General features: G+C 35.7%; 1 protein-coding gene across 1 annotated transcript; it reads left to right on the top strand.

Annotated features, from left to right (window-relative positions):
* Positions 1-257: 257 nt before the first annotated feature.
* On the top strand, positions 258-6,472 carry LOC140757256 (catalase-like). The gene is made up of 2 exons (XM_073092860.1): positions 258-466; positions 4,485-6,472. The coding sequence occupies exons 1-2, from the start codon at positions 365-367 to the stop codon at positions 5,919-5,921; spliced, it is 1,539 nt and encodes a 512-aa protein (XP_072948961.1). The 5' UTR covers positions 258-364; the 3' UTR covers positions 5,922-6,472.
* The last annotated feature ends 17,371 nt before the right edge of the window (positions 6,473-23,843 follow it).

Raw genomic sequence — 23,843 nt, 5'->3', positions numbered from 1 at the left:
TTTCCCTCTGAAAGGAAACCCTTGTCTGTAATGGGTTGTTGCCTGTTAGTTTGACTGTTATGAGTTGACGATGACGACAAATAGCATCACTCCCTTTTTAACATGTATTTGGGAGAAAGCGACGCAAGCCATGTTGGATTGTTGCAGTACTACTACCTGCTTACTACCAGCGAGTAACTTTCTCAAAACTCGCTTCTACACTCGCAGCCGATACAACAACAACCTTTCCCGTTCAGAAACGAGGCCGCGTCGTTTAGAACATTATAAAACGTGCGCCCGCACAAATAGCCAGGCTGTTGATATTTTGCAAACTATGCAATATATATTATAATATAATATTATTATTTGTGATTTAGTTGTGAAAATGATCAAAGTGCTACTCGTAGCGACCCTTGCTGCGGTTGCTGGCAAACAGCAGAATGACCCGGCGGCGAACCAAATCGTCGATTTTAAGGAAAAGACATCGGTAAGAATTTAACCATCTTAAGTTACAAAATCGATATTTTTTATATTTATTGAATAAATAACATAAATCAATTTTATATTTTCTGATTGACACAAATTATTTATTACTTTATTTGACGTTTGATTTAGGAATAACTGTCTCAATCCTTATTTATTAGCAATAGAAAATAAAAACAACAAAAGCTGTTTAACTCGACTCGCTGAAGGACATTTAATAAACTTAACTAGTATTTAATTAAAGAAATGAATTGTAATAAAATAATAGTATTTAAAATAAACCGATATCGAAATTAACTGTCGCTACATTACTCTGATTCTCGCTAAACCGCGGGCAAAAAGTAGTTAGATACTTATCATTTCTACACTTCAAAATACATAATCCGTAATAATATGCAATCGTACACAAGCATTATGTCGGAAGAAGCATTAGCATAAATACTAAATGAAATGTAGAGTTAACATGATTATATTTTTATCTCATATACCTATATAATTCTCGTGTTACAGTGTTAGTTACCGTACTCCTCCGAAACGGCTTTACCGATTTTTACCAAATTTTATATGCATATTCAGTAGGTCTGAGAATCGGCTACTATCTATTTTTCATACCCCTAAATGGTAAGGGTTGTTCACCCTTAACAATTTTTATTTATACAGCGCAACGTTTGCCGGGTCAGCTAGTACGAGTAACATATAAAATAGTTGACGGAAAGGCCACTGCTGCCCGTGGAACTCTTTAATTAATCCCAGATAGGATTTGAGTCCACTTGAGGTCGGGTACAGATCCCTTGCTATTCCTGACGACTAAGTTGGAACGCCTTGTACGTATCCCCATATTATAATTTTAAAACGCTTAACAAAGCTGTTATGAACCACGAAGGGTTCCATCACATCGTGTACCTATAGGAAGTAGACACTCGTAAGAGTGAGCAGACTACCCAATATTAGTTATCACTGCTGCCCATGGGTTTTTACTGACACCAAATAGAAAAAAAATACATGGATATTTTACAATCACATATGAAGTAAATTAACATGTAAACATTGTCTTGTTTATTTTACAAATTATTTGTGGAAATAAAAAATAATTATTTAAGAATTGCAAAATTTATTGACCTTGTAATAATTTTGTCGGCAAAAACAATCTGCAAATTACAATTTTCGTAATTAGAGCAAATTTTGCAGCTCTAAAATAAAGTGATGTATTTTTTTTTATTTTTAATATAGGTGTACTTTAACACAAATATAATATTGTATAATGCCACGGAACCCTCATTTCGTAACTACAACTAGTATATAATCAGTTTTTATGTACATAACATAACATAAATCCATCTTTTTCGACAATAAATTTATTATTCAATATTTCTTCCCAATTTTAAAATATTGCAAGAAATATAATATTCGCTGTTTAATCTGTAAACGTAGTAAACGAACATCGAAGTAACGAAAAACAAATATTTAAATGAAGACATTTAACATATTTTACGTAGGGATGCAACGATATATCCGAAGTTTTGATAATATCGATAAAATCGACCTTAAATACCTACTCGTATGTTTTTATCGATATTGGACCACTGTTGTCACGATATTATCATATAATAAACAACTGATATATTGTTCAAGAAATTTTAATATTTTATTTATAGATCGGCAAATCTAATATATAAAATTCTCGTGTCACAGTTTTCGTTGCCATACTCCTTCGAAACGGCTTGACCGATTTTGATGAAATTTTTTGTGCTTATCCGGTATCTATGAGAATCGGCCAACATCTATTTTTCATCCCCCTAAATGTTAGGGGTAGTACAACCCTATTTTTTTTTTATTTATATGGCAATACAACGTTTGCTGGGTCAGCTAGTAGCTTATAAAAATAAAAAAATAATCCAAAATTAGTAGGCCTTAAGATAAGGTCCTTCTATATTAATATTTTGAGAATATTTATTCATATTATTCAAAATAGTAATAATATCTTATTTAAACTTTCGATCATTTAGATAACCATTATCGATAGTTTAATATATCGATATAAATATCGTATCTATACTATTCTTTCACCGAATGCATCCCTAATTGTAAGACAATGATTGCGTTGTTTCTATTTATGCGTAATTTAATACGCCCGATTTAAATCTTAAAACAATATAATACGAAATTTAAATGACATTTAAATAATTAAGTTCTCAATCCTTCCTTATATTTCTGAGAATTCCTAGAAACCTTGTAGATAGCAATTAGTCCTCAATTAGTATCGATTGGATACGACATACTTGCATGTATGCAATTTTATGGATATTTTAATAAAGAATATAAGTAAGAAGGCCACACCACTCTAAATAACTTGGTTACCACACGTCACGGTACTGATCTCGAAAATTACCGTTACGTAAGTTTACCGAAATTTATATCAAGAACTATTCAATAATAAATATATATTTAATAACTGACTGTTTCTTAATGAATAATGAATAATGTATCTGTATTCATTCAATCATTATCATTTCACCCTTTTCTAAAAATACGACCCATCCGATTTGACAAACGCCTTTACAAGTATAAAGCTGACAATAAAAACCGGGCAAGTCCGGGTTAAACGCACAGCAAAAATTATTCAATTCAAAATTCTGTTTTTTAAGTTGCACTTTCGAGTTTGGGTCACAAAATAAAAATAAGAGTATTAAATTTCACAATTTGGTCCAGTAGTTTCATGATCTGTAGACAAATGAGCGATCCCATAATAGTTCCGTTCGGAATTCGTACGGAATTCTAAAAATGTATGAGTTGAAAGCTTAGTATGAATTTCGATCACTCATCTGCGTCCTGTGTTTTAATTGCAAGCACACTAGGGTCAGCTACCACTCTCAAAGTTACATCCAGTTATATGTATGTCCCTTTAAAGCAAAGCTGCCGTGATCTGATTTAAAAAAATTGGTGAGACGGAATAAATACTGTCCAAGGATTTAAATCATATAACGGATTGATTATGGGTTTCCATCGGTGGCAGCAACTTACGTCAAATTAATAAAAAAAGTTATATGCGACCTTAAATAAAAAAAAAAAAACCTTTTATAATTTCTATACTCGCGCCAGATTCCGCGCAAGAGTTACTTGCAGTTAAAACTCTTATCAGTTTTTCTTAACACGTGATTTAAAATTTCACACATTTTACTGTCTTACTTATCAATTTATTTTAACGCAACGACTTAGCATTCCTCTACATTTCCACAGAAAGCGATAACAAGGTAAAGTTCCACAGCTTAGTTTAAATTAGATTAAGATTTAATCTCACGTTGTTAGAATATAAAAATATATTGCGTGTACGATTTAGTTTCCTAAAATAACCGAGGACATAAAGTAATTCACATCGCATACTTTCGCATGTATAGAATTAGCCATGATAAAATTGAACCGAATAATTTTAATTATATTTCATATTTATAATTCTTAACTACTTTTGTATTTTTTATTTTCTTTTTATAAAATCTTTACAAGTTGGAAAAAATATTTAAGTACTTATTTCATATACCTACAATAAGAATTGCGTTAATTATTTTCAGGTACGCTTAATATACTTTTTGTCAATCATAAAAAAATTAAAACGACTATAAAATAATAAATTAAATGTTCTTATTTTTTCTTGTGTGTCTATAACTTGAAACAAAAACAACTCTGTTATCTTTTAATAAAAGAGCTCTATTCCTACATTCTTGTCTTCAGGTTGGTTTTCCCCCTTAGTAAAGTAGTGGGTTGCACCATGCAACTTTAACTTTATTATAATTAACATGTAAAAACACTTTCTGAACTCTTGTAATCATGATAGAATATAAGATTTCCTTATATATTATTATAACATTGTTTGATCAAAATTATGAGAAGTAGACCGCATCTACCACACCGCATTAATAATTGTACATTATGCATTGTGAGCATAAAATGTTGTAATAAGATCATAACCAATCTCAAAAATAACATTAACTGTATCTTAATCACCATATACAATATGTGGTTTTCAGGGTCCAATCGGAATAATGACTACCAGTGCAGGAGCGCCTATTGAGTACAAAGATGCTAGAGTCACACTGAATTCAAATTTAATCTTCAACGAATATTTTATGGACTCCCTTACCCATCTTGTTCGAGAAAGAATTCCTGAACGCTTGGTGCACGCGAAAGCCGGCGGTGCTTTTGGATACTTCGAAACAACACACGACATATCCCATATTTGTAAAGCTAAAATGTTCAGTGCAGTTGGGAAGAAGACGCCAGTCGCGGCCAGATTCTCACCAGTCGTTGTCGAGAGAGGTGGTATTGATACTTCCAGAGATGCAAGAGGCTACGCTATCAAGTTCTACACGGAAGACGGCAACTTTGATATCGTCGGTTTCAATACCCCCATGTATGTGTACAAAGATCCCTTGTTGTTCACTACCTTCGTGCGAGCCCAGAAACGTAATCCTGCGACTAATTTGTTTGACGGGAACATGCTTTGGGACTTCTTGACGTTACAACCAGAGAGCCTTCACATGTTCTTGTTAGTATTTGGAGACAGAGGAATTCCTGATGGCTACCGTCACATGCCTGGTTTCGGAATTCATACGTATGAAGTGGTCAATGAGCATGGAGAGAAACATTTCATCAGATTCCACTTCTACCCCGACGCTGGTATTAAAAACTTAAGATCGGACGAAGCTAGAAAGATCGCTGCCGTTGATCCTGACTATGCCACAAGAGATTTGTATAGAGCTATTGGTAATGGCGAATTCCCTAGTTGGCAAGTAAGCATACAGATTTTGTCTTTAGAAGACGTAAAGCACGCTGGATTCGACGTATTTGATGTAACTAAAACACTTCCTCTAGACAGGTATCCATTGCATCCTGTAGGTCGATATGTTCTGAACAAGAATCCCGTAAATTATTTCGCTGAAATTGAACAACTGGCATTCAGCCCTGCTAACCTCGTTCCTGGTATACTCGGAGGACCAGACAAGGTTTTCGAAGCTCGTCGTTTAGCGTACAGAGACGCTCAGTATTACCGTCTTGGAGCCAACTTTAATAGAATCCCTGTGAACTGTCCTCTTCAAACTCATGCCCTAGCATACAATCGGGATGGCGTTCCACCAGTTGAAGATAATGGCAGAAACTGGCCAAACTACTACCCGAATTCCTTCAATGGTCCCGTAGCGTACCTGGACAAGAACAGACCGTCGCTGCTCGAGATTTACCAAGATGAACCCAACAACTTCGACCAGGCTGCCGAGTTATACTCAAACGAAATGACTCCTGAAGAACGGAGCAGACTTGTGGAGAATATTCTTTACAGCTTGGGCCCGGTTACCGACTTCCTCAAAGACCGAGCGGTGAAGTTCTTCAAAATCGTTCATCCCGATCTCGGAAATAGAATCGCTGAAGGACTGGCCGCAAATAGAACAAGTGATTACTGGGACATTTAGAAAAGAAAAGACAATTCTTTAAGTTTATTATTTCCTTGCCGTCGACTTCTGTGAAGCCGCAAGTCTAGTGATTTTGATATTAGGTACGTAATTGATTTTCTATTGAGTACAAACTTTTCTACGGCTGTTTACTTAAGTACCAACCTCTTTTATTATAAAAGATAATTTACAAATAACGAACAAAATTGTGTCATTGCACCGTGCTTCACCTTGAACTCCTTTAAACTGAACTACATTACATTAGTATTGCGTTTCTTATCTTGCCAACCTTTCTTTATTTGTTCAATGTCGTTGTAGTAATTTAATTGTTTTGGCTAATGGTATGCAAATAGCGGCGTAGTTTTTTATTAAAATACTACCAAATTTAAGTCTTCAATAGAGTTTGTTTTTCGAAGATTTGACACATTCTTTTCAATATTAATTAAACGTTTTTGGGTGTTTTGTTTTAGTTAAGAGACAGTTATGTATAATATTACTTAAGTAAAAAGTTATTTTAATTATTTTTTGTATTGTTTTATATTGCGTGTAAACTTACATAAAATTCGATCCATATTGTACATATTTATTTTGTATGAAATAATATTTTGTGTAAATAAATGAAATGTGTAATTATTATTTTTAGGAAATATAATAAATATCCAAATAAACAAATTTTGTTTTAATTATGCCATTGGTGATATTTTCTAAATATTGATGAATTTGATGATAATAAAGGTACGAGTTTGTACGCATTTATGGTCGTGGATAATTGTAATAATCCAATTTACATAATAAAAGTACTAAATAGTAGTAATATAAGTACCTACTTCAGTCGGTACTCATAGATTGCTACCCAAACTGGAATTGGAATATTGGCTACCCAATTGGAATACCTCGGAATTTGCTATCTCTACCGTACCAAACCCTACAAACCAGACCACAGTAGCGCGCCTAAGTCCACTGTTATTCTAAGGCAGACACCCATTGTAGTTTATGTCACTGTCAAATTGATATCAATACATGTCTCGCAATGGCAGTGTCAATTGATTAAAATGGTAAAAAGTATGTTTAAAAAGTATGTCTCCCTTATCACACCCTGCAAACTAGAACACAGCAACGCTTATCACTGCTATTATTACGAAGAAATAGGTATAAATAACGATGGTAGTACCGGAGTCGTACCACAAAGGATTTTACCAACTTCATCTTCAATATTAGGTAAATAATAATAATGAAATAGATATAAATAAAATTAAAAACAAATAAAAATACTAAAAATAAAATGAAATAGATATAATAATAATTTAAATAAAATATAATGATAATAGTTTAATGCTATCAAAAACCAGTTTAAACCGAATCTAGACCATGCGGAACTATAGTTATGCATCAGCGTATTAACCGCGCACTGTTACAAATTAGCTTTGAGTAATCGAAACTTTATTGTGCAAACACTAGCATTCGTGTTATGTAAACACTCACTTAGTATTTTACGTTAAATAATAAAACAATAAATACAAATAATGCGATAAACATTTTTATGAGATTTGTTGACCAACAACCGTGTGTTTGGACTTAATGTTCAAATACACAATAAATCTAAAGTCGGGTCTTGGTCGGGTCCCATGACTTTGATACACACATATGGATATTTCTGAGCACGTGCCCGAGCTTGGAGAGGCACATGTCTCTTCCTACAACTTTAAGAAGCACGCGATAGGATCCACGAGCTTCAATACAAAGGAAAATGACATGAAAAATGTAATGACAAATCTGTGTCATAGTTTTTGTAGCACGCATAAACCCTTGAGGTTTAAGACTGCTATCCAATATCACTTGTTGTATCTTAATTTTTGACTCTAGAATTAGTTCTGCGTTTTGGTGGAAGGGTATGGATTTTAGTTGAATTATATATGAGGCGACCACTTTAGTCTTCTAGGCGCTCTGCTCTATAATGTTATATCGGAGGTCTACAGGCAGCACCGACTTACCAGGAGGACTACACACTTCAACTACTTCAGTCTTACAAAAAAAAGTGGAATAATATAGTGGAACAAAAAAACAATAAAAAGTTCATTACGATGAAATAGAATAACCGGAACTTTCGATTTAACGCATTGCCTGAGCCACCGAACGCATCTTAATGCCCGTCTTTGCTTAACTTTACAGATTACGATCTACACAAGCCGCAGGGCTTTGTGTGGCTATGCCCTTCATACACATTACACTACACTCTAGACAAAGGTTTGAGTGATCTGGCGAATACGCCGCTGGTTACATATGAGATTACACACTTGACCTTGTTTAAGATCAACGCTATGCTATCACAGATTTTGGATTCAAAGCTGTGGCAGTCATCAGAACTGTCTGGTTGAAATTAGCAACTACTTATAAATAGTAGATTGAGAAGCTGTGGTCTTATGATGATAGTTCAGTATTACAATTTTTTTATATAATTGTAGTGGTGATCAAAGTTGCCGGTGCACATATTGCCGTCCATGATATCAGTAATAAACTAGAATAAATTAGATATAATTGAATTTCCATCTTAGTTCGGAAACAGATAAATTAAATACTACCTTAAAGTTGTATGTTAAATAACTCGTATATTATATATAAGTAATGTTTGAATGCAGTGAAAGAATTCACTGTATATATTGTCACAATGTATCATGCAGTGTAACAGAATTCCTATAGTGTCTTATGCGCACGACCCGTGTACACTGTGCGCGAACTCGTGTACATTTTAACTCGTGCGCGCCGCTATCCGCCATTTGTCGGTTTCGCCGAACTCAAAGGGGCGCGCTGTGTGCGCGGAGCGCCAGTGTGGATAAGTCGTGCGTGTATGTACTGCGGAACGCACGCGAAAAATGGAGAAAGAAAACAACAACAGCTATGGCAGAGGCTACGATTGAATCATGGGGTGAAGAAAAAGTAATGCAGTTAATTAAGATGTGCATAATAGACTATGTTCCGCGCGCTTGCCGGAAACAGATGCGAGTACATGCTCGGTTCGTGCGCGCTGCGTTCTAACTTATAAAATGCTTTCATGTTACATTACATGTTACGTACAGCAGTCTGTACCCACCTTAACCCCACGACAGTCACACGGGATTATAAATCAGATCAGAGTATGATTTATGACTATTTTCGCTTGCGTCGTATCGTATGATGAGACGGGGTTCCTTTCAGAGGAGCGGCTTTTTGTGGCAGCTTGATTGATGTTTGGGCTATCTCTTGCCTAATATTATCCTGTAATATCGATTAATGGTGTTTTTCCTTGTAAAGTAACTGAATGCTCACTAATGTTTATTTTGAGTTGAAGGTTTATACAAATATGCCGTTGAAATAAACAGCTACGCGTAACTTTTTAGAATTAAACAGGTTTAGATGTAATTTTTTATGTGGTAACCATTTTATGGCTATTAAATAAATATTTTCTTCTCTATAAATTACTAGTGCTATTTAAATAAAGATTTCTGTTCTAATTTAAGTTAATTGAATATTTTCAATAAACGATACTACTCAGCAGAGTAACAATAACGGGATAAGTTAAAATAAAAAAATAAACAAGTCACATCCATTTAATAACTGCAAAACCTATCCCATAATATATGTCATACGTGTCGTGCGCGAATAAAAGATGGCATTCTGATACTATAAAAATTTAAAGTAACCCCTCATCATAGATTAGTAAAGATACTTCGCCGCCTTGAAATTGAATGAAGCCACAAATGGCTTATTATCGTAAGTTCTTTTTTTGAATTATTGACAAATAAAAAACATTTTTAGAGTAAATTTACGAATAAATAACTAATACTGCGTAATTTACATGAATTTACATAATAAATAAATAATTATTTCAAATATTTTAGGGATATATTAGCACGGAGACGTGGCAAAACTTTTTTACGCAAGTATATAATTCTCAAAACTGGGCACATTTTCTAGTTAGGAGTGAGTAATCTTTACTAATCTATGCCCCTCATATATTCTCTTAAAATTTAACTAAGCAAAATATTTACGCTACTGTCCGTACCAGATACATAAAAATACATAGATTAAAAAACTAACCCTCCTATCGAAGTCGGGAAAATATTCAATGGCTACTTTTCCTTTTAAACTTAAATAGACCACGCTTACATACATATTGATATTGCAAACTTATGCTTATAACTTAATATTAGTTCAGAAGGCACACTTGATGCCGTCATGCAAATTTATGCAAATCCACCTGTGTATGGAGAGTTCATTAATAGGAGCCTAGCCTCAGATTAAATATAAATACAGCGGTTGGAGGTCTGACTAGTACTAACAGAGTGGGTGGATAATCTCTAAACATGTTCTCTATTTAATATTTTATATGTAACGGTTGAAACCTTTGTTTGAATTTGGAAAAACACCTATCTGCCTCATAATATCAAATGCAACTGTTTTTAATGGTCGGTCTGTTCCTTTGTCTGTCACAGGGCTCTATCTCTTGAACTATAATAGGTACACGGTTCTTATTTTCAGTATGCAATTATTTCTTTGGCTATAATGATAACAAATACTCAAAATAAAAACTTCGATTTCGGAATTAAAAAAATATATAATTTGGTGGGTCGGCACCCTCCGACTCACACTTACCCAATTATTTATAAGATTTAAGTACTAAACGAACATGCAGGTAACTCAATGGTAAGTAACATCTGTCACCAGCTCCATATGGAACTGGGTTTTACCTGAAGCCGATCACAGATACACGGACACTCCTGTAGGCTAAGATGATATATGTCAGTCAGCCGGCATCCACACGGCACATCTTAATCTTACCGAAACGCAAAAAGTGCCTCACGATTGAAATAGATATCTCCTTCGTAGAATCATACTAGTTTTAAACTAACTATCTCATCACTCTTCAAGCCTTACCAACTTGAACACTATAACGCTTAAGTAATAGTTTTAAAGAACCAAAATAACAAAGCTACCTAAAATGCGTTTGGAAATACGAACATCGGGAATGTATCAGGCTGATGACTTGGAGGGCCTCATTAGTGATTCTGGAGCTGCGCCAGATGTTAATGTAACGATCACGAAGTCCCGAAGGTGCTTGGGGAATTTAATAGAGAAAAAATGCTTTTGAATGTCCTGTTATATTGTAACGTAAAGTGAAGTGCCACCTGTTGTGTTCTGTGCTTTTACTGTCTGTGTTTTAAAATTGTTTGTGTATCTATGAGAGTATTACATAGGTTTTGACGAAAGTTCTTGTTTTATTACCTTATGATTGAACTTAAAAAGTGGTGGATATTTTACTTCGCTATTTCTAGCTTGCAAACCTTATTTCTTTAACTATAATCAAGCTGAGATACAAATTGTAAACACTGAGACAAAACTGAGATACAAATTGTAAAATAGCACAAACTCCAGGTACAAAACAAGAAATAATTTTAAAGAACAGATTATGCTTAATCATTAAAAATATTCTCTATTATATTACCATTCAAACCAAAAAACTAAATCAATCGGCTCATACGTTTAGAAGATCCTATGTCAGATATTGACACACATAAACATTAAACTAAATGTAAACACACCTTAACGTTATAAAGCCCATTTTGGAGAGAGAGAAAGAGTTTAAAATGGGGAACTATTTTTAAATATTTCTATGTTAGAAGACATACAGGTAAATTTATTTTATTACTATTATATTTGACAAATCTTTTTTTGATATTTTTGATTGCTTAATGTGACCTAACCTTGATACTTGTACTGGCTTGACCGGAGTGTAAAATAATTTACAAGTAAAACTCAGTAATTACGATATCGTGCCTGATAACGCTTAACAAATATTGCTTTCTCGACTTATTTTGTTTCACCAAAGGATTAAATGGGAAATTTATTTATTTGACATCAAGACTAAGTAAGTACATTTTTATAAACCACGATTACATTAAATAACGCACAAACCAATCCTCACAAAAAGTAGTATAAAATAACTTTATTTTCAATTACGCTGAGCACCATTGAAATAAATGGTAATGATGTAACTAAAGCCCTTCTTCCATATCAGGGGTTCCCAATCTTTTGTAACCCGCGGCGCAGTTACAAGTTCGATATTTTTTCACGGCGCCCTGTTCTAGCTAACTATTAGAAGAAGACAGTCGAAAGAAATAGGTACCCACAATAATAGTAGTTACGTTAGGTTGATCGAAACGAAAATTTAAACACCACAATATAAAATTTTACCATATTTATGTTATTATAAAAGACTTTAAACGGAAAACAACAAGAAATACTTGAGAAAAAACAAAAATTAAATACGATATTTATTCAGTCAAATCAATGTGAATCAAAACGCCAATATTTGTGGTGTCAAATAATTAGCGGATCGACTCACGGCGCCCCTCTTCACTTTCTACGGCGCACCAGGGCGCCGCGGCGCACACTTTGGGAACCCCTGTTCCATATACTTAATTTTCCAAATAATCTCAGCGTGTGAAATGTCTAAAGTAAAAGCTAAAACTTGAAATGTGACAGAATCTATCGTAATTTACACTATTTTTTGTCCTATAACAACTGTATTAAAAGCTTATGTGTTTAAAAGTTTGTGGCAAAATTATGTAAGGCTTACTACTCGTAACTGAGGTCGTAAAGATAGTAACACCTTTGTTGCAATTCTATCTTATTGCTTACAGATCATTCCTCATCAGGTAGATTATACAATAAATAAAAATTGTTACACATTAGTGTTTGTGTTAAATATGCTCTAAATTCATCATTTATGTGCCTAACAGTGGGAAAGCAATAAATCAACAATAAAGATAATTAAAATCTACTTCAACTTCAGTAGAGTTTGTGAACTCACCGCGTGGTAAAGGCTAAAAAAGTAATCGAAAAACAGTTCAAAGCGATTTTTTAATATCTCACAAAGCGATATTCTGGGAAAAACTAGGCGACGTTTGACGATGACGTCTCGTGGGGACCGTATCACCGGGCCTCGATAAATTGAGTCTTTTATGGTAGAAGACCTTATATTTCCACATAATGTGGACGGAACTCTTTGCTTATCTAACCGCCATGTTTGACCAAAATATAGAGTGGTATTTTCAGTTTTAAAAATTAAAATAGTTTTGTCTATATTTTGTTTGCAACCCCTTATGTAACTCTTATTTTGTTACGTAGAAAATCTACACAAACAAAGTTTTAAAAAAGTTGTTCGATGTCGTATAAAAGGAATTATTATTTGATAGAAAATTTGAATCATAGATGGGATACAAAATATTACGAGTCTCTTATAGCAATAAATGAAATATTGGTAAATTATTTACTTTAATTACACCTTGCAAAAATATTGACATCTGCCCTTCGACATTCGATAACATCTTACTGACCCATTGCGATCCCAGTACATTCGAAGCATATGACAATAAGACACTAAACAATACTTGTAGGTCCCATTAGGCACAAGACGAATGTCTCTGTTACAACATTCCGCTGAACACTTACTGCGCGACTCTGTGCGGCCACAATGGTTCCGGAATGTGCAATATTGTCGATATTGCATCGCCACTACGCGGTAAACTCCATTTATCTACATCGATTGGATCGTGTGCAAGATAGCTGGTTTATTGTAAAGATATATTGACTTAGCAGACCAAATTCTGTTCATTTAGGGTATTCTTAGACGCTAACCTGACCAGTCAATTAGATTGGTCATATAGCATGATTTATATTTTTATTAGAGATCAATGGATCGTGCAGTTTGTTAGAATGTTTTTATGTCTACAACTGTAAGAATTGTATATAACAGAATTACTTATAAGTTGTGATTATTTATTGTGATATTAGAACATTCTGTCATCCACACCGGCAGGGCTCTGCGCGGCCACAATAGTTCCGGAAATTGCAATATCGGCGATATTGCATTGCTGGTACGCGGAAAGCCCTATTTATCTACACTGAAAGAGCCTTGCAGTCTAGCCTTGCTTACTTAGTGAAATGTATTAGTTATACTTAATTAGCAGACAATATAATATGCATTATTTTTTTTATACATAAAATAAGTCTTCATCCAATTAACACAACACAACTGAACTTTTTAATTTTTATTCCAGTCTTGTAGCCACATTTTTAAGACAAAGACATATGAATCTGCGGCTATTATCATAAAATACGAAGACAAATGTCTCTGTTAGAACATTCTGTACATTTACCGCACAGCTCTGTGCGGTCACAATGGTACCGGAATGTGCGATATTGCATTGCCGGCGCTCGGTAAGCTCCATTTATCTCCATCGATTGGGTTATGCTTAAGACTGCCGACTTAATATATTACTTACGATGAGTTGGTAGACTTCATTTTCGTGTTAATTTACTTAGTGCTCGTAATGGAGTAGTCGTGGCAAATTAACATGGGTTGTTATTGCAATTGTACATTATTACTAACAAGGATAATAATCCTTGTTACTCGTTTGTTTGAAATATGGAAGAGGCATCGATTTTCTTAATTGGTTATTGAGTTGAGCAAGCCTAACTGCTATAATGACCGAATAACCGAACCGAATATAATTGTATGGATTCTATTCGGTTCGGTTACCGAACATAATTGATATACCGAGTACCGAATATAATTGTATGGATTCAGTAAGCACCTCGCAAGCATACAATCAACACACGCTCCACGAAAAAAAATCAATTTACATAGTAAAAGTGCATCTACCAACATCAACTTAACACCAGTGATAAATAAGTGTGTGACTCGCCAGGATTCGTGTGCGCAAAAGTGTAGGACATCGGAGACCAGAGCAGTGGACCCTGAACTTTGAACAGCATATACAAGGTAATAAGCGACCACCGGCTTAATACAACATCACCCCGCGTTAACTCTAAGAAAGACCTTCCAAACGACACCAAGGTCTCCAAGGAACTCCAACAAACCTCGGAGATACGACCGTCACAAGGTACGAAAAAGCACGTGGTGACACTAAACCACGCGGTCGTACCATAACCTAGACGCACACGTGTTCGAGTTGGAAGGCACGCGGCAGACAACGCTCGCGCTTCGAACCTGCCCCCAAGACTTCGCCCACGCGAACCTCGGACTTCAGCATCACAGCCATCACAGTCACCAGGCAACCCGAAGGAACTCCGGAACAGGAAGACCTACACCCCACGTGTTTGGGCTCTCCAGAACCGCCACGAAGAGGACACTCCAGCTTAAAAATCTGGTAAAATCCAAACGTCCCCCCACGAAACTTCCCCCCTCCCCTTTCCCCCCCCCCGGAAATTTTACCTCACCCCCGGGCCCTAACTTCAGTCCCAGGCGAGATAGAATACCCGAGTTTGGGCTCAAACGACTCGGGAAGAGATTCCCTACCTTCTGGCCACAACGGAATCGCCGATTTCTTATCACATACCTTAAAATCACCAAGCAGAGCAACGAGGCTTACTCCGGCACCATCACCATCGCCGTAAATATAAGGATCGTAGTATAATTATTATAGTTTAAGTTAGTTATCGTCACAAGTGTCAAAACCATCTGCGGAGGCCGCTCCCCAATTGTCGGCACCGGTTGCGAAGCCAACATCATCGTCTTCGAGACCGGTGCTCAAGACGCAGAGATCGCTGCGTGAAAAGGTGCTGGCACGCACGAAAACGAACACAGCGCGATCTTCGGTGAGCGAGGAATCAGTCGAGAGGTCCTTGCCTAGGGATAAACCTCTCACCCCAACAGACTCGGTCCTCCAGAAAATTGAGACGTGGGAATTGGCTGAGATCCCACCCCGCCCGATTGAATCAGACGAGGAGTTCTCGGACGCATCGGTCCTGTCCGACCAAGGGCGACCGAGCATAATAAGAACGTCGCACAGGCGGAGTGGGGTTCAAATGGACATGGCAACAAAACTGGCGAACGAAAAGCTCCAGAGGACGAAGGAAGCGCTGGAGGCGTCAGGCAATATGAAAAGAGAGTGTAAGACCACCACACTCGAATGCCTGCAAACACTCTACGAAACAGTGCTGGCTCTCTCGGACTCCAGGTCGCGCCACAAGTACAACCTGGAGAAAGAAAGATCAAGACATGCCCAGGAACTGGAACTGGAATGGATCCCAGGTTAGGCCATAACATTTTCTTACTGATAAATTCACATATCAGTTCTTATTAGAAAACTACATGTTGATGTACTTATGTATTTATGTATAAGCACCTGTACGCAATAATTAAAATAATCATCTCAAAATGTTACATATAAAAATGTTTACATGATATCCGGAAACCCAGATCCAAGCCCGATTCCTAAAAAGGCATAACCAAGACCCGGCCGCGTCGCCACTCAGCGCGACGTGTTCAAGAGCAAGCCCTAGCGTGTGACCTAGTTCCGCTAAAAAACAAATGAAACATTATTGAGCTGAGGACCGCCCATTGATTATTGTACGCTTTTTATTACCTTCGCTGTTAGATCTGTGTGTAACTTGGTGCAATAAAAATTGGAATGAAAATTGACGAGATTTGTTTTTACTTCTTGCTTTATTGTACGAGCGCACTGTCGAAGGATCGTCGCAGACGGATACGTCTTGGAGGACATACACATCACAGAAAAGAAGTAAGAGTACGAGTAAATAGTGATACTAAAATTTTAGATTGCAATTTTTGTTGAAGATATTTTTTCTATTTATTATAGCGTCAAAGACCAAAGTACGCAAGACATAACATATAAGATAACAAAAATAAATACATACATATGACTTGATTCTGCACATATCTTACACATTGTTATGGTATGGTATGGTAGCCAATATTATAACAAGTCAACCGTCTGTAAGCACCTTTACTTTTCAGAAATGTCGTGTTAGCCTTCGTAAGTAACTTAGATATTCAAAGATAATTTCAAAATATAAAGAGCTAAGTTATTTTCCTACGGTAATGGATTTTCGTTAGGAATAAGTGTTGGTTTGATCTAAAATTCTGTTCGTGCTTTTAGTTACACATTAAATTAATACATTTGTAATCAAAATAGACGATACTTGGGTTTGACTTGAAATATGTACTTTAAGATCACTTATTACTTCCTGTACACAAACATGATCTGAGCTTACTTTTCCAATACATTTAAGAAATTAAAGTAAGCAAAATCCTTAACATATTTGAATCCTAATTTATTTTTGTTACGAAATAGAAAATAAAGAAGAGAGAAGGTCTGTGTTCTAAAGTATGCCACATTTATATATCTAAGAAAGAATTCTTTAATAAAAAATAGTACATTGTATTTAGGTACACGCACAAGAAGTAAATTTATCAGTAATTAATAATTACCCAAAAAATTGGAATGTATTGTATTTTGCCATATGATACGCGTGAACGCATTAAGCATGAAAATAATATAATTTAAATTACTATATTGGTTAACCTATTCTGCAAAGTTTGAAATATTTACAATGTAACTTTACGATTAATGTTGCAAAAATTTACTCCAAGAACGCGCCTTAAGATTTGAGAATTTCAAACTTCAAAAAGAAAATTTCAAAAAGGCCCTTATTCTAAGGTAGTTTGTCCACCGCACCGCACCGACCCGATACCAAGAACGAAATTATTTCGGCCCGATTTTTAACCGACTTCAAAAAGGAGGTGGTTATCAATTCGGCCGGTATCTTTTTTTTTATGTATGTACACGAATTACTCCGCCGTTAGTGGACCGATTTTAATAATTCTTTTTGTATTGTGTAGAAGAGAACTGGAAGTTGTTCCCATTTAAATATGGTTAGGATCCATCGATGGGTTCTGGAGAAAATGAGGGGAACTCCTCCACCCATGTAAATATAACAGCCATAACTTCGCCGTTTATGAACCTATTTTAATGCCTTTAATTTCGTGTATGTACAATAGCTACAAGTTGGTCCCATTTAAATATGATGAGGATCAGAGTGGGTTCTGGAGACAAAATATGTAACTGCTCAACCGATGGGTATAATTGAGTTTTTTTGGAAGATATTTGGTGTAGGTTCTAATGAAATTGCAAAACCAGTTTATCATTGACTATTTAAGGGTCTGATAATGTGGCTGGGAGTCAAAATATGTAACTCCTCAACCGATGGGAATAATTAAGTTGTGTTTGAAGATATTTAGTGTAGGTTCTAATGAAATTACAAAGCCAGTTCATCATTGACTATTGAAGGGTCTGATAATGTGGCTCGGAGACAAAATATGTAACTCCTCAACCGATGGCAATAATTGAGTTGTGTTTGAAGATATTTGGTGTAGGTTCTAATGAAATTGCAAAGCCAGTTCATCATTGACTATTTAAGGGTCTGATAATGTGGCTCGGAGACAAAATATGTAACTCCTCAACCGATGGGAATAATTGAGTTGTGTTTGAAGATATTTGGTGTAGGTTCTAATGAAATTGCAAATCCAGTTCATCATTGACTATTTAGTTAGGTTAGGTTGGAACATTTATGACAATATAAAACTAAGCGACCAGGGCGCGGTAGCGCCCTGCGAGCGGGCGGTTCCAATCAATGTAAACTCAGACCTTACCTTCATTCATGATCACGTTTATGCAATTTTATATTGTATTTATATTAATGTTAGTATGTCATCACTAAAAAGTGTGAAAAGAATTTTTAATATGTCGTGACGATGATAGTTTGTCCACCGCGACCGATATCTGCGGTTTATTTTGACATCGTCGTATGACGGCAGTATATGGACAAGTTTCAACGTGTTTTATATTACCAGCACATCGGCCCGTCAAAATCTCGGTGCCGATCTAGCGGTCACGACGGGCGTGCGGTGGACAAGCTGCTACAGTAAATGTTTATACGCTACTTCAGCGCCGTCATTAATTATCGGTGGCGGTGGACACACAGCATAAATAATTTTATCAAGCTATATACTCACTAGCGTTGAGCGGTACGGCGGGCGTGCGCGCGTGGTACGCCGCGCCGCCCGCGTAGCCGTGCCGGTAGCCCGCCAGCGCGCCGCGCTCGCGCCCTACCCCCAGCGCATCGCACTTCGACTTCACCTTCAGCGCCACTGCGGGACGCGACACGGTACTGGAACAAAACATTATAAATGAGCATCATGGTATCATTGTATACAGTGTTTTTTAGTGCACACTTACAATTAAAATGACTTGTTTATAGTTTAACCTAACAATTAAGTAGACGTGCCCTGATGTACGAGTAAAGTAGCCATTTGTAACACCGCCAATGTACCGCTTTGGATGAGAGCTCTTTTTGCACTTTTTTGAAGAGGCCCATGTCATAGCACTCTCGGAATACAACAGAAGTTCATTTCACAACTTTCACGTTTGAGATTAGAGAAATTTTAGTATCTTAACTTGAAATAGTATACTAACCTATCTTAACTTAACTTTAAAAACAGCAATAAAAGTTTGAATGTCTTTTGAATTATAATGATATTTAGCGATTTAAAGTTAAGGAATTGTTACAGAAGATATCGTAACAATAAATAAAAAAATGCCTAATTATGAATAGATTTCTCAGTAAAAATCTCAAAACTATAAAACATAATATTGCTAAAAACCGAACAAAAATACATTTTTGTAGTCATACAACAGTCATTGCACGAATCTGACACACACTTACATAAAATTCATACATTCAACATTGCAACTTGTCCAACCTTACGGTAATAACGTCCAAAACTTTCCTGTACGTTAAATTCACGTGTAAAACTAACAAAAACCTACTGAAACTAAGCCAAAAGCCGCGGCCGGTGCTAAGTGAAAATTTTACTGGCAAATAAAATTCACCCAAAGAGAATTAAAAGTTGAACGGTAAACGATCCTGTCTACTTCACCTGTTGCTCGCATCTCGGCCTCAAGGAATTATTTAGGGGCGCGAAATACATATTATAGGAATACGGTAGGTTTTTAGCATTAATTGAATACCTTAGCGGTTTTGTGTTCTTATTAAGATGTAATAAAATGAGTTTACAAAACCTAATGATTACACTTTGTAGATGTGATAAAACGTGCTTACAAAACCTAGTAGTAACTTCTGTTAACAGTGATAAATACCATTTCAGTGGCAATATGTTACATTTTAGTATTAAGTAGTATTTGATATTTGAAGGTGCTGAGAAATTGCAATGAAACTCATGATTTCGGTGGCCATAGGTCACTTACTTAGGTACTTTAGTCTCAGTGTTCGGTACTTCGTTGCTCGATTGCGGAAGTACAACCGCCATACCCCATTTCTGCCTTATTATAGCAATGTTACGGGCTGCTATGTTCTGGATTGAAGGTTGCGCTAAGGGATATTATACTAGGCATTCCAAATTACAAGTCGAATATGGTTCGTATAAATACCACTGCACCGATTTCTAGCCTGAAGCAACTCTTGCGTTTCATTGATCGCAACATCTGATCGACGATCATAACATCGGCGGCACCACCGCCATACCTATTTCTACCTAATAACAGCAGTGTTAAGCGCTGCTGTGTTCCGGTTTGAAGGGTGTGGTAAGGGAGACAGACTTTTCCGAGGCGTTCCAGCTTAGTCCTCAGGGGTAGCGGCGCATCTGTGGCCGACCTCAGGTAGGAATATCTAATCCTATCTGGGGTTGATTACAGATGTCCATGGGCGGCAGCAGCCACTTACCATCAGGTGGACTGCATGCTCGTCTGCTACTCTTATATTATAAAAAAAAATTAGGAGATCTTAGTCCTTAGGAGTCGCCAGGCATCTGTAGTCAGCTTCAGATAGAACCCCTAGATTTAGTTAGAGATGTCTATGAGAGGCAAAGATTACTTACAATCAGATGAAATTTGAAGATTGCAGAAGCAAACGGCTATGTCTGTTTGCTTCTGAAATCTTTAAAATACCGTACATATTAATAGTACATGTTACTAAATTTTCAAGGTGATATACAAAATACAAGATAATTCTATCTGCCTCACTTGTTGCTCGAACACTTATCTTTGTTCGATTTAAGCCTTCCTGGAAGGAGTTATTTAGACTCGAGGCGTGTGGTAAAGCTGCCTAAAGAAAGTGGAAATTCGTTTTAGCTTTGCTTTTACGTTGGTTTATACGGTTATGTATTTTGCCCTCAAATCTGCCTCTCATACACTTATTATTAATAGTGAGTGAGTTATTTACTAAAAATCATAACACTTAAATTATGGAATATTATAAGAGACAATCATAAGATACTAAAGAGGTTTACTCTATTACGTCTCGGAATTACGGGTGACAAGAGAAACGTAAGGGTTTGTTAAGTGCTATGGATACACACAACAGATACACAAACACACAGACCCAGAACATCTCCATCCACCATTAGTTATCCCTCTGACCAAGAATCAAACCCAGAACCCATGTGTCAAACCACTTCACTCCGCCACACGGATCGTCAACTATTATGTATTTAGTTGACATCATTGCACCTGTTGATACACCTACAATTAATAATTTCAAGTAACGACTTAAAATCGCAACACAATTATCCTTGACTAGCATGACCTTACATTCCTTAACCTTTGTATTAATACCGTCACATTAGTATCGATCAAACTTAACTATACTTGAATAGCCGTATAACAATATACATGTCATACAATTACTCCGCGGTGAATAGAATATATAAGTAGTTCGTAGCAATTGTCTACGAATGTCTCAACTTAGTTGGGCGGCTATTAAAGGACTTGAAAGAACAAATATGGCAGCATGTGCCTGCTACGACTCTCATCAAACTTGTACGCTCGTAGGTGGCTACGAGCTACGCGGCTACGGGAGCGTTAGCAATATAGTATCTACGAAAAATATTATGATATACCAGTAATATGTAAAAGTTGATAAATAGATGTGAGGGGTAGTACTTATTATTCTATTTGTTATGAATCAACATAAAAATAAAATTTCTATCTATGTAATATACTTTAAAATCTGAAAGCATTAAAGTAGTGTTCCCTTACCATGAGTTTTTACGTTTTGACGAATATGACTGTTTTGGTCTTTGTTTACATATTGTTACGTTTACTCAGTGTACTGAAGCAAACGGAACAGAATAATGGATTGATTAAACATAACGTAAAATTGTGGGATGTTTTGAATACTCGTGGTAAGGGTACAGTATATTAAACATTAAGGAGTCATTGGAGTCCAATAACATTTTGTAACTGATCATAATAAGTATTCGATTATATAACCTAAGATAGCATGTGTGAAGCCTCATGGCACTTTTAAAATGTAAACGCGAACGCTAACAGGCATTTTACAGCAAACATTAGTTTGAAGATAAAACACACAGTCTAACCACTATAACAGTTCTAGAAACTCCAAAAAACAATGCTTATGTTAAATGAAACTAACTGTCAGTTTATGCAAATTCAACTTGTACAGCACAAGCAATAAAAAAGTAATTAACATGCAGATATAATAGAAGGCTGCTAGGAATAAGGGACGCTTTTTCTAACAAAGTTTCTAAAAAGTTTCCTCTGATAAATAAAGGAAAAGAAAAAATAATATTAACAGACGTACAAAGTCTTAACCCCACAGATAATCAAAATACAACAGCCGCTCTCAAGATAAAACTAAAATATTATTATATAAAAAAATCATAAAAGACACTTGAAAATATAGTCTACTAGCTAACCTGGCAAACGTTGTGTTGCCATATAAATAAAAAAATGTTAAGGGTGAACAACCCTTATCACTTACGGGTTTGAAAAATAGATAGAATATTTGAAACTGCGATGGTAGCGAATTCTGTGGAATCCAATATGAAACATTCCAAAATCAACAACTACTTACCAATTAAAAATTAATTAAAAAATCTTTTCCCACGGACTAAATTGTGAGTCTAAACCATTCTCAAGTCCCCTTGAACACACACAACAAATTTCATCAAAATCAGTCCAGTCGTTTAGTAGGAGTTCAGTGACATACGCACGCACATAAGAAATATATATATATATATATATAAAGATGTCACTCCCACTATTTAGATAATTTTATCGACACCTCAATTAATCGACATTTTATCATATTTATGTCATACATAAATAGTATTTCGAAATGAGTCATACATAGGTACTATGCTCCTTAAACATTATCCTCCGTACTCAAATAAAAACAAAAAATAACTAAAACGAATCCCGAAATAAACCGGCGAGTAAAAAAGAAATTTGCGGTCGCTACAAGATGTCATTTGAGTTCAGAAGTAGCGACAATAAAATGCATATTAGATAAGCGTATTTTGTTGGTTGTACGTGATTGGCCGTACGCAGGCCTATATTAACTGGCTTGTATTAGCTGGCAAGTTATGCCGCTATCATGCGGAGTAACGGTCATAGCCGATTCCATGTTTACGGCGGGGAGCTGACTTGAAATCGAACGATGGTTCTCAACTTTGTTTAGGTTTAAATACATGTTTAAGTGTAATGTACTGGGAATTACACGTTTTATTGTACAAAGGGTCTTTTTTACTTTACATTTGAATAATACACAAGTTTATATTAATATATCGATATCACTATATGTGGTAACTAATTTGTTTGAGACAACAACAACCTTAATGAAAAACGGAACAAGTTTTAAAAATATCACGTATACTTATTATGTAACAAATATGAGTGCTTGGAGTGTAAGAGAATTTTAATTTCCTTTCATACACAAAGGTTCAAAAGCTTATATAAAATAGACACATTTAATAGAACATCTTTAGAATATTTTTATTATATTAATTTCAATCAAAACGACGCCCACGGGTATTCCGACCAAAGAAGCCACACAAATAACTAATTAACGCTTAAAGCCTCATTTATATCTAAAGATATTGTAAACGAGTGTTACTAATAATCAACTATCCAACGTTTTACTTACTATTTTCGACATTTAATTTCTTCTTACTAGGCATAAAGGTGAAAGGTGAAGAATCCTCTATGGTTCGACTCCGGCGACACCACTGCTACATCTATTTCTGCTTACTAGCAGATAGTG

The sequence above is a fragment of the Epargyreus clarus genome, unplaced genomic scaffold (genome assembly GCF_041222505.1).
Source record: "Epargyreus clarus isolate Ecla_fem2 unplaced genomic scaffold, WU_Ecla_fem_2.2 ptg000004l, whole genome shotgun sequence".
NCBI lineage: Eukaryota > Metazoa > Arthropoda > Insecta > Lepidoptera > Hesperiidae > Epargyreus > Epargyreus clarus.
This window is presented reverse-complemented; position numbering and strand designations above follow the sequence as displayed.

Excerpts from the sequence above, each read along its gene's own strand:
- LOC140757256 (XM_073092860.1), top strand. The coding sequence starts at position 365 with ATGATCAAAGTGCTACTCGTAGCGACCCTTGCTGCGGTTGCTGGCAAA. Across the intron at positions 467-4,484 it reads ATTTTAAGGAAAAGACATCG|GGTCCAATCGGAATAATGAC; the intron begins GTAAGAATTTAA and ends TGTGGTTTTCAG.